Here is a 13,697-nt window from a genome sequence, read left to right as displayed (position 1 = left end):
GTGTGACCATGACACCGGGCACTCATGACTGTGGACTTCAGGAATTCAGACTTTATTTCCAGCTGCAAGGGGGGTGCAACACTTGGTCGGCTCCACTCCGAAAGGGAGAGGCTGGCTGCTCGTGACACTCCACCAGCCCTGTCACTGGAGAGAGCACATACACGTGTCCCTGTGGATTTGGAGGCCCCTGCAGGGGTGGGAATGCTTCCTCCAAATGCAGGAAGAACCTAGATGGACATGTGGGGCTCTGGAAGCATGAAAAATGATGAAAGTCACAGTCCCTTACATTTGTGCCGTACGTGTGCGTTACATGAAAACGTGGATTTCTGTAACACACAGATGTGCGTGCTGGTTCACAGAGTTCTCAGACCCTTGCCGCCGCGCAGTGACGTGGAAGGGACTTCTTCCATGCGTTGTCCCTGCCCAGTGCTCAGGACACGGGCACACACCATTTGAGTGTTTTCTGGTAGCCTGCAGGCAGGTTTAGAGCCTGGGTGGTGAAATGTGACCAGGAAATCCATCGGCATTGCATCGCTTCTAGCACTGCTTTCCTACGCTCTCTGCCTCCAAGACACCAGCTTGAGTTCAAGCATTTTGTGTTTCACGTGTGGCTTACTCACAGGTTCTTGGAACACCCAACTTAGAAGGCGTCTCGGGTCACTTGTTCCCATCGTATTGCCAAGCGGAGGGCAGGTCTTTCTGCAGGCAACTGGTGCAGCCCTTTCCTTACGTGGGTGTGGAATCGCGCAGTTACAGTGTCAGTGACTGAAGGGAAGAAGTCATGTTTCAAGTTAGACGTTTGTCCTCCAAGCTGAGGGATTCCTTCGAACAAACGGCAAATTGAGCAAACACCTGGGCAAATATAAACAGACTATTTATGTTATAAAAATAGACAGATGGAAAACAGACAAGTGGTGGTGGGGGTGAGGGGGCAGGCAGCATTTCCAAAGGGACACTGACGGGGGTCTTTGTGGCAAAGGGCTTGTTCTGTGGTCCCATCACGTGGTGGTCACACACATCTACTACCCAAGCGCTAAAATTCAGAGAGCCGCACTGCGAAAGGAAAGCAGTCACTTTTGCTGTGTGGTGATGTTAAAAATAAAAAACAGATGTAGGCCAATTGGTAAGCTAATGTCGCACTTATCCCAAGGTCATGCTGATTGACTTTGTCATCAAGAGTTAATAAAAGCAGGTATGTGCGTTATTAGCCAAAATGGTCTCCAATTATGAACATACTGGTAAGGAAAAATAAACATGTAAATATAACCATTGCAACAGTGTTTCTCCTTTTTTTGTGCAACTTCATGAAAATAGTTGAGCTGTAACCATCACAGAACTTATCAAGGTTGGCAATAAAAATCGGGCCACTAGAGTAAGTCCTCATGTGACCACGGCTGGGTTCCTCCCGAGCTGGCCCTGGGGGCAGCCAGCTGTCCCCGGGGTTCTGTGTAGCAAGTTCATTTTTGAATTTTCCTTCGCAGTATGTTTATATTTAAAATATTTTGACCAGTAACGTGTTTACTTTCACTGACAAACTTTTGATGCGAACACGGCTTGGTGATAGGTTTGCGGGCACTGTACTAACTGTTGACACATAGGCCGCCGCCCGTGTAGCCGGACCTGCAGGGCGCAGCCAGGAACCTGTTCCCTCATCAGCGCCACGCGTGTTCTCTTCCGCCTGGATTGGGAATCCGGCTCCCTCCTTACTGGCTAGGTGACCTCAGGCGATGCTTTTATATGCAAGGTAGACAAGACAACGTGCTGCTACATGTCCCTGCTTTGTGGGCTTTCAGTGTCATTCTGAGTTTACACCCCACCCATCTGAACGTGTGTGACCTCAGGCAGTGCCATCAGTGACGAGGAGACAGGGTGTGCACCCGTGCCCAGCACCCTGCTGTTAGAATGAAGGACAAAGCCTTCGGGAATGACTGGTGCTGGGCTGTCCCCACTCAGACGCCCAGAGTCGGCACACCCCTGAACACCTAGAGAAAGATCACTGGGAAACTCATTCTGATGTTGGATGGCCCCGGTTCTTGGAAATTAGGTGCAGATTAAGTCATTTCTAGATGCCTCTTACCAATAGTAATGACATCAACAATGTTTAAAAAAATACTAGAAGTCAAAACACATCAGTCAAACACAAGTTGTGAGACATTCTTAAAAATGGCTCACCAGTGTCCTTCAAACACATCAAGGCCATGAAAGACAAAAAGCCCCCGAGGAGCTGACCCAGAGCGGGGAGACTTGAGGAGACACCACAGCTAATGTGTTGTGGGATCAGATCCAAGACCAGAAGAACCACATTGGTGGGAGGCAGGGAACTTGAACATGGTCTGCAGATGGTTCCACAGTGTTGCCCGAGGTGGTGTCCTGGCTTTGATTGCGGTGCTGTGGTTCTGTAAGATTTGAACATGGGGACCTGGGGGAGAGGTGTCCCGAGGGGGCTCTGCTGTTTTTGCAACTTTTCTCTAAATTTAATATTATTTCAAAATAAAAAGTTAGAGGAGAAAGTCTAAATGCTTGAAAACACCTACTGTTCAAAAGCTGGAAATTAGCTAGAACTATTTTCGTGTTTTCTTCCCTCGAAAGCCGGCCTCAGATTGCTTGTCTTCTGTTTGCTTCTTTTTCAGACAAAGTTTACATGGGGCCCGGACAGCTGTACCAAGATTTACAAAACCTCCTGCATGACCTGAATGTGGTCGGTCAGATCACGCAACTCATTGGAGACCTGAAAGGACACTACCAGGTGACTGTCAGCCACTTGGTTTCAAATTCCCTTTTTCCTTCTGAGTTGCTGTCAGCGTGTGAGTGTTTTGCCCACCAGGCTGTACCGGAGCGAGAGCCCAGGTTCACTGTAAGAATCGGGCTGGTTGTGTTTCCTCCCAGTCTGGACGGTGGGGGAGGGGAGGTGGGGCTCCTTCAGTGTAACTGCCCTTCACTCGAGTGACGGTTCATGGAGCTATATCTCAGCAAAGCACCGTGTGGCCTGACTCCCAAGGGTTTCTTTTTCGTAATCAGATGTGTCGCTGGCGTCCCTGGGATTTTCATGTTGCAACCATGCTCTTCCCCTCAGGATGGTACTGTCTTAACACTTTTCAAATGTGCCTGTGTGTTTGCCCCGCAGAACCTGAGCCAGTCAGTGGCCCACGACTGGACATCGGGTCTGCAGAGGCTTATTCTGAACAAAGAAGAAGAGATCCGAGCCGCCGGCTGGTGCAGGGTCCAGCTTCAGCTCCCGGGCAAGCCGGACAGGTCAGTGGTGCCTGCAGAGCATGACCTTCTCAGCTGGTTCTTTGTCAATGTGCATGTCTCGGGGTGGTGACTACTTGGGGCAGGTACGCATGTGACTTTGCCACGATGGCTACATCCTGTGCAGTGAATGCCCTCTGTCCTTTCTGGCAGGTCTGGGCGGCCAGCTTTCTTTACAGCTGTGTTCAGTACCTTCACGCCTGCCGTCAAGGAGTCCTGGATCAGCAGCCTGAAGATGGCCAAGCTTGCCCTCGGTAGGAGTGGGTTGCTCTACGCAAAATGAGGCGCGTTCCATCAGGGGACAGTGTACATTTCCTAGTCCCTTGGAGTTTTCTGTTATGATGAGACACACAGCTAAGAGGGGACCGTCATGGTAGGGAAGTAAACTTGACAGCAGAGTCATCCACTCACCTGAACGAGGGTTTATAAATGGGAAGCTTACCCCAGTACAGGCATTGGCTGGAAGTTTATATTATAATTTAGGGAGTGTACGGCAAAAAGCCCTCACTTTTATTATAAAACATTCTATATTAGCTGAGATTCTTCAACACAAGGGAAAGCTGTGAGTCAGGAGTCTAGCCCTGGGTCCCATCAGGTCTGGGTCTACATGTCAGGAAAGGTTCTTAGCTTCTGTGTCCTCGTCCCCACCTGTGAACTGAACTACAGGTGGGGCTAACCTTCCAGCATGAAAAACAGGTCCTGCCAGCATGGATTGACTGTGTGATTATTACCTTGTTGCTTGCCTTTTGTTCATATATATCAAACTGAGATAGATAGATAGATAGATAGATAGATAGATAGATAGATAGATAGACAGATACATAGGTAGATAGATAGATATGTATTGATATGTACGTTTATGTGGGTTATACACACAGACTTGTTGCTCAGAACACTGAGCATGTGTGTGTGTGGAATTCCCTTTCAGATGCAAACAGTTATATCCACTGATAATAAGATAGAGACAGGCAGTGGGCCGGGGGCGCTGTGGTCAGTGGGGGGCCTGTGTTAGGCAGGGGTTGGGGGTCAAGCACCCTAGCTCCTTTCTCCCTGAATAATTTAGTGGTTTATCAGGTGACTCAGCAAACAGAAATGGCCCACTCTCAGAGTATGTTGAACCTGAAAACACACTCCCTTTTATCTTTGATGAATTACATGTTCACAACTGAGATTGACAAGTTGCTTTGGTAGGAAAATATTTCTTCATTCCTTGGTGCTCTTTTATTCCTAGCCTTATATCATGTTAAAAACTTTTCACTATATCTCTGGTATTTGAATCTAAACATGTCAGTTGCTTTGGGGGAAAAAAAAAAAGATAAACATAGGCCTAGGTATTTACACAGCGACAGTTCACAGCCCTTCATGTTGGCGCGTCCAGGAGCAAACAGGGACATGGGATGTCACTTACGTGTGGCAGCGTGAGTTCTAAGAGCAGGGGCTGTACAGCCTCTCCCGTAAGGAAGGGTGGCCCCGTGTTCCAGGAGTACCGCGCTCAGTGCCCCGCCTCACAGCAGGGGCAGATGTCGGCTGCGCGCCAGCTCACTGCTGTCCTTGCCATTTTCTCCCTGACCGTGACCAGAGGAGGAGAACCACATGGGCTGGTTCTGTGTAGAGGACGACGGGAATCAGATCAAAAAGGAAAGACACCCTCTCCTCGTGGGGCACATGCCGGTGACGGTGGCCAAGCAGCAGGAGTTCAAGGTGACAGGCGGGTGGGCGTTCACGGTCACGCCTTCCTTGTCCCTCTTGGGGAGTGACTCGCTAGGGGCGGAGTTCCAATGTGTCTCCCAGCCCAGCCGCAGTCAGTGCTTCCCTGGAGCCATTAGAAGTCACCCGAGGTCGCTGTTTTGGGACCCCAGCATGCATTCCAAGCGTGTGTGTGAGGCGGGGGCACACGCGGTCACATCTGCTCTTGTTTGCACCAGGTCGCAGAGGCCTCGCGCTTGTGGGGCGGGCGGTGCCCACTGTGACGTCCCTCCTCGTCCAGAGCTGTGGGTCTGCAGCTATAGCCTGTCTGTTCCCACTGCCGGCCCCGGGACACTCCGACTGGGAGGCTGGGGTTCCCTGTGGCTCCCCCAGCTGAGGGGCCACTGCCCGGGGGGCAGGAGGGGCAGGCCCGCCTGTGATGTGCTCCATGACAGCTGCTCCAGCCAGTGCTGGGGTCTGAAGGTGAAATACTAAAGCCTGAAGTAGCTTGCTTAGGTGTTTGCTCCTCGAAAGCTAATTTCTGAGACTCATACTGTAATTGTTTCCTCTCTCAATCTTTGATAAGTTGTAACCTGGACTTTCTGTGGTTAAATGTCAGGACTCTGTCCTTCATTTAAGATATGACTTTGTCCAAAAGCCTCCTGGTACCAGTGTAAATGTGGGCGTTTGATTTTCTTCTCCCCCCAGATCGAGTGTGCCGCTTACAACCCTGAACTGTCCCTCAGCAGTGAGGGCCAGTCGGACTCCAGGCCCACGGCCTCTGGCTTCCTGTGGGTAAGATGCCTCGTGAGTCTCTCACCAGCTGCGTGGTCAGTGCCACGTGACTCGCAGAGCTGAGGGCTTCAGGGGAGGGTTGTTAGTTGCCAGCGTTCCCTGGATTATCTTCCTAAACACAACAGTCGTGAACCGTGAAAGGGAGCTCATCACTTTGGAAGAGAAGTACAATTCTTAGGAGTTAAAATGTTTCTCCCTTTTCTTTTTCATCTAAAACTTTGCCAGATTAAATTCAGTCCAGAGATAAGCCACTTAACTAGCATGAGAAGAACTTAAATGTTTCTTCAGTTTCGGTGGTTCAGTTGCGTGGTTTTTCCCCTCCAAGACATCACTGGCTGTTTACACTAGAAACTTAAAGTGAATTTGTTCCAAATAAAATACTGCATTTGAATTATGCTACAATTGCAGTGGATACTTCTGGTTCATGCAAATCAGAGGAATTCCCCAGGCGGTGTGTGTTGAGGTGTTCTGGGGTCCCCCTTCCCGGGACCCCCTGAGTTTTGCACGATGGGCCTGCTCACAGTTGCTTTGCCTCCCCAGTGTCCTGTCCTCGGTCAGCTTGTCTGCCACCTCAGCCCGAGCTGCTGCATCAGTGCTGCTGGCTGAGTGTTGAAAAGGGACAACTTGATTACCTGATAATTCTTTGCTTCTATGTATCAGCGAAGGGATAGGCTTCTTTCCCTCAGGATTTTGAAATTTTAAGAGAAATTTTTTTCATTAATTGGACCTGTAGCGGGTGCCTTCTTTTCTCTGCTGGTCACTCCCCACTCCTGTCCCCAGAGTGGGACGTGGCAGTCTAGCCTCCTTCCCCTAAAAAGCTGTCAAAACAGGATGCTTATTTGTAACATGGAAAAAACACAGTAAGAATAAGGAAAGATGTCACCACATTTCCAAAACTAGCTGAAAGGAGAAATAATCTGTGAAGAATAGACACCACCCTAAATTGGCCGGCTTTGTCTCATAAGATCCAGGAGCTCACAAGATCTGATGCTTTCCCACTTAAAAGGCAATTAAGTTTAAGTTTATATCGGAAAGAAACTTTGCTGAATGTCTTACGTGGTCCGAAGAGCGGGAGGGTTGGATACAGTGACGGCTGTTAGGAAAGGACAGCAGTACATCCTAGGTTAGATGCTAACGACCCAGCGGGGTCCAGTCGTGCAGCTTTTTCTCCTTTGAATATTGTTTTCTTGGGTAAGGTCTGCTAAACTTTAGTGTGAAATTATTTAAAACTGATATTAATCTGCTTGATGAGATTTTAAATTGTGTACAAATACCACTGTGTACGGTGAGGTCTGTGATTTTTTTTTTAAAGCACATAAATGTGATTTGTTTTAAGATCAAAACTGCGATCTTATTAAAATTAAAAGAAAAAAATAAGGCAATTAAATATGTTGAGAAGGAAAAGCGGAACTGTTAGCATAGTTCACATACCATCTGACTCTTCTCAGCGTGGTGGCTCACGGGAGACTTGGCTTTTGTCGCTGCTGCTGCTTGTCAGGTTTCAGCTACTGCGTCTGCACCCACACACCCGCTTCTCCCCTTAATTCCCTGATTCAGATCGGAAGTTGTACCAGCCAAATGGGTCAAATTGCCATCGTCTCATTTCAAAATTCCACCCCGAAAGTCATCGAGTGCTTCAACGTGGAATCTCGCATCCTGTGCATGGTGCATATCCCTGCGGACGAGCCTAGCGCCACCATGGAGCCCGAGACCCCGGTGGGAAAAGCGCTGGTCCCCACCATCTGCTTAGGGACCGAGGAGGGGAGGTGGGTGCTCCCACTGTATCACAGGCACCCTCGCTGCTCCATGGCCAGCAGAGCAGTAAGGTGCTGGGGTGGGCAGTCAGGCCAGTCTGCTGGGAATTGTCCCACAGGAGTTCATCCGGGGATGAACCCCAATACGTCTGAGTACTACATGTGTCTGCCATGGGCGTGGTTCATTCTCATTCATGCTTTGAAAAGTACACTCTTTCCTCTATTTTGGAATAAACAGCCACAGTCTGTGTTATAATCCTACGGTACACTGACACAGGTTAAAGGAAAGTTAAAATGATTTTCCTGAAGGCAGTTCCAAGATAAGGAGTAATTTGTCTTTAATCCAGAATTCCTCCTTTAAAACAAAACAAAGAGATCAAAGTAGTCGCATCTTTAAATGTAGCCATGAGTTTGCAGAGGAGCAGGAGGGCGCAGGCGAGGGTGGGATGCGGTGCAGTGCGATGGGGGCAGGCGCGTCTGCTCATTGTGAGCACGTGTGTTTATTAGCTCACGCTTTTCTTTTCAAGCATTTCCATTTATAAAAGCAGTCAAGGCTCCAAGAAAGTGCGTCTGCAGCACTTCTTCACCCCCGAGAAGTCCACTGTCATGAGCTTGGCCTGCACGCCGCGGAGCCTGTACGCGGGCCTCGTCGATGGGGCTGTGGCTGTCTACGCAAAAGCAGAAGGTAGGGGTCGCCCGGCGCCAGCAGCTCTCATCCTTGTCCCAGAGCACATGTAACTTTCTCACTCACAAAAGGACGATGGGAAACTAGAATGAACACACAGGAGAGGGTTTTGAAAGTCAGTGTCCTGCCAGCCCCTCCGAATCCCACAAAGGAACGAGCTCAGTGTGCACCTTCCTTATTGAGCCTGAATCTGTTCCCTGCACCTACCCTCACTGTCCTCTCCGATGGAAAGAATTGCAGGCCCCTCAGCGTGTGGGGCTGTCACGCTCTGTGCCAGCCCAAGGGTCAGAGAGCCTGGACTCTGGCTGTTGTCCTCCTCTGTCCCAATCCTTTCCTGGCTTCTCTAGCCTCTCCGTTCCTTTTGTCACAGTCCCACCGCAAGTTCTCGTGGGTTCCAGTGATGGCAGCTGGCCTCGCTGCCCTGTAGCAGGCACCCAGCCCAGGGTGGTCCGTGCTGTGCACCTGGTCCTCCCGTGCTGGCAGGTGTAGGTGGCGCTGCCGGCTGCTCCTCCTGCCCCTCAGCCCCTGCCTGCAGCTGTGCTCCCTGTGATGGCTCCGCCTCCACGAGCTGCTTTGAGGAGCTTCCCGCCACTCCTTAGGGAAACTCACTCAGGGGGATTTGCTCTGTGCCTCGCTGGTGGCAGACGGGTCTCCCTCCCTGTCTCCAACCCTCCGTGTCTCCCTCCCCCCCCCTCCAGAAGTGCCGAGTTCATGCCCAGCTCCCGGCTGCCACAGCCAATGCCACAGACACTGGCCTCTCGTTGTCCTTTCCATCTCAGCCAGGCCCCTTCGTGCCCACTAGACACCCTTGACTCCTGGTTGTACTGCGCTCCTACTGCCCCACACCCTCCTACCTCCACACCCTTCATCCACCAGCAAATTCGTGTCCACTCCTCCAAAACAAGTCCTGGTCACGTCCCACCCTGGTCCCTCCCATGTGAACAGACTGAAACCCCGTTCCTGTCCCCCGTGACCTTCCACGTGGCACCTGCCCACCCTCAACTCACCTGCCCCTCCTGGTCGCTGCCGCACGTATGCAGCGTCTGTCTGTTGCTCAAACACAAGCCCTTTCCCAGCCGAGAAGTTTGTGCCAGTTGGTCCCTTTCCTGGACGGCCGTGGTGCCGTTGGCCTTGCCCTGCACCTTGCTTCCTTGCAGAGGTCATACAAGCGAGGCCGCCCCTGACTACAAGCGAGGCCGCCCCTGACGCACGCACAGGCGAGGCCGCCCCTGACGCACGCACAAGCGAGGCCGCCCCTGACGCACGCACAAGCGAGGCCGCCCCTGACGCACGCACAGGCGAGGCCGCCCCTGACGCACGCACAGGCGAGGCCGCCCCTGACGCACGCACAGGCGAGGCCGCCCCTGACGCACGCACAGGCGAGGCCGCCCCTGACGCACGCACAGGCGAGGCCGCCCCTGACGCACGCACAGGCGAGGCCGCCCCTGACGCACGCACAGGCGAGGCCGCCCCTGACGCACGCACAGGCGAGGCCGCCCCTGACGCACGCACAGGCGAGGCCGCCCCTGACGCACACAGGCGAGGCCGCCCCTGACGCACGCACAGGCGAGGCCGCCCCTGACGCACGCACAGGCGAGGCCGCCCCTGACGCACGCACGCACAAGGGAGGCCGCCCCTGACGCACGCACAGGCGAGGCCGCCCCTGACGCACGCACAAGCGAGGCCGCCCCTGACGCACGCACAAGCGAGGCCGCCCCTGACGCACGCACAGGTGAGGCCGCCCCTGACACGCGCGTGCGCGAGGCCGCCCCGCACAGGCCCGCCTTGGCCGCATTGCGGGCTGGGTCCCGCACCACTGCAGTGAAGGAGCCGTAGCGTTTGTGCCGGTGGCAGCCTCGCCTGCAGTGTGTGCCTGCGCCACACTGAGCAGCGCAGTCGAAGGCACCCCGTTCAAGTTGAAGGCGGCCTTAGCCGTGTCGTGAACGTCCCCATTTACCTGTTGTCGGCCGTGCTCACCTCCGTGTAAGACAGTTACTCACAAGCAGGTTTGGGGTCGGGAGGCTCCGGGCTTCACGTGCAGAACGAAGAAGGAACAACTCGCTTTGCAAACAGGGCCTTGTCCTCCCAGAGCAAAGCATTTTTATTTGATGAGGGGCTGATGGATGAACAGCTTAGTTATGTTTTTAGGCACGATGGCTTAATTAAGGGTTAGTTTGAAAACTGAAGATTGCGTTTAGTTATTCACAGGGTAATTCCATCAGCCACTGTAAAAACTGTGTTAAGTCTGCTTTAAATCACCTTTTATTGCTACGCAAGTTGCGTATTGGCTTACACTGTATGGAGTGTGATAAACCTCATCAGTAGATCTCTGAAAATATTTTCAAACCAGAATATTTGATCATTTCCTGTGTTTCAGGAATGCAGCAAGTTCATCAAGAGAGAGGGATGCCTTTTACCTCAATTTTGGTTTTTTCATATTCGTTGAAGATGTGTTTTCTCATCCTAATACAGTATATGTCAAAGGATATTTTTAAAAATGCAGGGATGGGGGCATTTATACACATCCAGTTATTTTGGGTGAAATTCCTTTTAATGATATCTGAGCCAATTTTTTTATTATTATTGTAAATAATAGAATTTATCAGACGCCTGTCTGCCAAGTGCTATGCTGAGCCTTTTCATTGCATTATCACATTTTGAATTCTCATAACAACCTGTGAAGCACATGGCAGTATTGTCTGCATTTTGCAGAGAAGGCAGATGAGACGTAGGGTGGCTACGCTGTCCAGGACAGGCGCCAAGTGGCAGCCCGGGGAGAACGGACGCCGGCTGCCTCAGCCGCTCCGAACTCCATCGTTAGGCACCTGTGGAAATGGCGTGAGTGCTTGTAACTCGAATGTTTGGTTGTCTGTCATTTAGAATCGATCTTTTTCCCAGGTCTTGTGCACAGATAACTGAGTTTGAATGAAATTAAAAGGAATGTTTCCTTTCAGACGGATCCTGGGACTCTGAGCCTCAGAAGGTTATCAAGTTGGGAGTGTTGCCAGTGAGGAGCCTCGTGATGACGGAAGACATGCTGTGGGCGGCGTCCGGGGGCCAGGTTTTCATCATCTGTGTGGAGACGCATGCTGTGGAGGTAGGTGGCTGTAAGGGGCTGCCTGGTGCCGGCAGGTGCATTCCAGGACCAGTTCCGCCCCCCCCCCATTGGGCCCCCTGGGGCTGGAGGTCAGAGGGCCTCCAGCAATCAGCAAATAGCAACCCCTGCCTGTGGCTGAAAGAAAACCTTCTAGATTTGGCTAGAAAGACAGAACTAACTAGGAACTTCCAGTAACCGTTGTCTACCACTCACTCGTGGGAAAAATTGTTCATTGTTTACCTGGAAATTCATATAAGCACAGAACTTTAAAAGAGCTATCCAGTGTGAACATAAAAGAGATTCTTCGAGGACATATGGAAAATGAGCATTCGATGGAAGTGGCATTTCAGATCAGTGGGATAAATGGATTATTCGATAAAGGATGATGAGACAAGTCACCATTTGGAAAAAAATGTATGTCAGGTCCCAGCTCTGTACCTTTGTAAACATTCCAGATTGAATGTAACATTAGGATATACACAGGACTGGGAACTTGCCCAGGTGATAGGCCGGTCTTGTTACCTTGCCGTGGGGGATGCACGTACCAGGGAAGTGGCCATAGTAAAGAAAGCGATACATCTGGTAAATTTTAGAACCTTTTTCACAACTAATATGTGTGTGTGTTAGTATCAAAGATTTTGTAAATTAAAAATAGGGAAAATATATGGTACATCTGTGACTAAGAGTGAATGTTCTTAGTCAAAGAGATTTCTTCCTAAACTTTAAAAAAAGGATGCCAGCTCGTAGAAAATGTTCAGAGGACATGAAAAGGCAGCTCACAGAAAAAGAAATACAAATAGGCAGTCTACTCACCAATGTGCACACACAGATAGGTGTCTATTTATACACACCCATGATATGCTCAGAAACAGCTGCATGTGTGCCTATGTGTACATGGACACACACACACCTTACTCTCATTATGAACAAAAAGTTGCTCGTTAAAACAAGGGACAGTGTTCGGGCTGCCAGCGCTGGCATGTGGTGCCCAGGGCTGAGGACTCAGCTGGGGTGGGATGCCTGGCAGTGCCTGACGGGCAGCCCTGCCTCTCCCGTTGGCATTCGCAGCCTCCAGCTTTCTGGGAAGCTGCTGCCAACCGGCCGCAACGGTGTCGGCTACAGTGTTGTCTGGTCTCACAGGTCATTGGAAATGTCCAGATGAGCATCGGTGGGGGGACTGGTCGAACTGCGCGTGCTCTGTGACAACCCAGAAGGTGTGTGTGCAGCGAGGGGAGGCGTGCCCCCAAGTGCAGGCCGGCAGGTGTAGCAAGGGGTGAGCGTACACACGCGAGGGACGCCCGTGCCAGCTGGCCCTCAGCACCATGCGTTTCAGCCGTTAGTGGTTGTGCGACGTGTGTGTGAGTGCACGTGCACCTGGAAAGGTGCAGAAATTCCTGGGAAGATGCACAGAAGCTGTCACTTCCATGCAGGGAGCAGGGGTGGGAGAGAAGGAAGTTTAGATTTCTTTGTCCTTTTGAACTTTTTAGCCATGTCACGTATTACGTTTCTTATGAAAAGGTCACACATACTTCATTATTTGCTGTCTGTCCATCACCGTTTCCGACCGTCTCTGCACTGAGTAAATTCCAATAGCACAGGGTTTTCCGCCTCATGAATAAATAGGCCTTTGCCCTCCTATGAAGGGCCGGAGGACGGGCTGATGCAGAGGGGGTCTGCGTCACCTCCGAGGCTCTGAGTCTGCACACTCAGGCACTGATGCCCCATGGACGCCTGAACATACGAGTCCAACTCTCCTCGGGGCATCAGGTCACCAGGGCGGGACTTGCAACCACTTTGCTAATGTCTTGCCAGACGCATTTTAAGACATTCATGAAATCCATGTTAGGACATAGTTTGGTGGCTGTGCTGTTATCTCAAAGTGGAACGTACGGCTTCAACGCCGAGAGCTCCTTTACAGTGTAGAGCGAGCGTGGGTGACCATGGTCAGAGTAACCGTCCATGCGTCAGAGTAACCATCCCGTGACGGTTACTGGACGTGGGTGGGTGCAGTCCCAACCCAGGGAAGACCCCCGAGGGTGGCTCGGGACAGCAGGTCGTTGTACACACCGGGCACAGGTGCAACCAGAAACTGGTCCCGGAGGGATGCCAGGCTGATGCTGTTTCTGGTGGACCAAAAGTAGCTTTTTCGTCTGCATTTTGTTTTTATTGTAACCTCCCCACTATCCTGGAAGCTCTGCCTCCTAAAGCCACACACCGTCCGTCAGTGGGACACTTGGCAGGAGGAATGCAGCTGATGGCAAGAAGAAGAGGGCAGGACAGAAACATTTAAAATTATGTTACAGTAACTTTTTGTTTCTCCTTCTGTCCATCTGATACTTTTTATGTCATGTGTCCTTAGAGAAAGAGACCTTCAGTCAAGTATGGGGCAATAATCAACCAAGGCCACTTTCATAGAGGCTGTAAAAGGTGC

At 51.3% G+C, this 13,697-nt stretch overlaps 1 protein-coding gene across 12 annotated transcripts in view; it reads left to right on the top strand.

Annotated features, from left to right (window-relative positions):
- The window catches only part of ARHGEF10 (Rho guanine nucleotide exchange factor 10), a 114,871-nt gene that overhangs the window by 86,192 nt on the left and 14,982 nt on the right, over positions 1-13,697 (top strand). For all 12 annotated transcript variants that reach the window (XR_012495418.2, XR_016019279.1, XM_019737575.3 and 9 more), the window contains 8 exons: positions 2,631-2,746; positions 3,125-3,252; positions 3,403-3,503; positions 4,829-4,950; positions 5,644-5,730; positions 7,288-7,496; positions 8,012-8,169; positions 11,124-11,266. Coding sequence is in view for 10 of the 12 variants with exons in the window: in XM_019737575.3 (XP_019593134.3) it covers positions 2,631-2,746; positions 3,125-3,252; positions 3,403-3,503; positions 4,829-4,950; positions 5,644-5,730; positions 7,288-7,496; positions 8,012-8,169; positions 11,124-11,266 (1,064 nt within the window). In the remaining 2 variants the exon portion in view is untranslated. The remainder of the gene's footprint in view (positions 1-2,630; positions 2,747-3,124; positions 3,253-3,402; positions 3,504-4,828; positions 4,951-5,643; positions 5,731-7,287; positions 7,497-8,011; positions 8,170-11,123; positions 11,267-13,697) is intronic.

This window comes from Rhinolophus sinicus, chromosome 16, assembly GCF_057876585.1.
Source record: "Rhinolophus sinicus isolate RSI-liver-muscle chromosome 16, RSI-T2T, whole genome shotgun sequence".
NCBI lineage: Eukaryota > Metazoa > Chordata > Mammalia > Chiroptera > Rhinolophidae > Rhinolophus > Rhinolophus sinicus.
The sequence above is the reverse complement of the archived record's forward strand: the minus strand, read 5'-3'. Positions and strand labels throughout refer to the sequence as shown.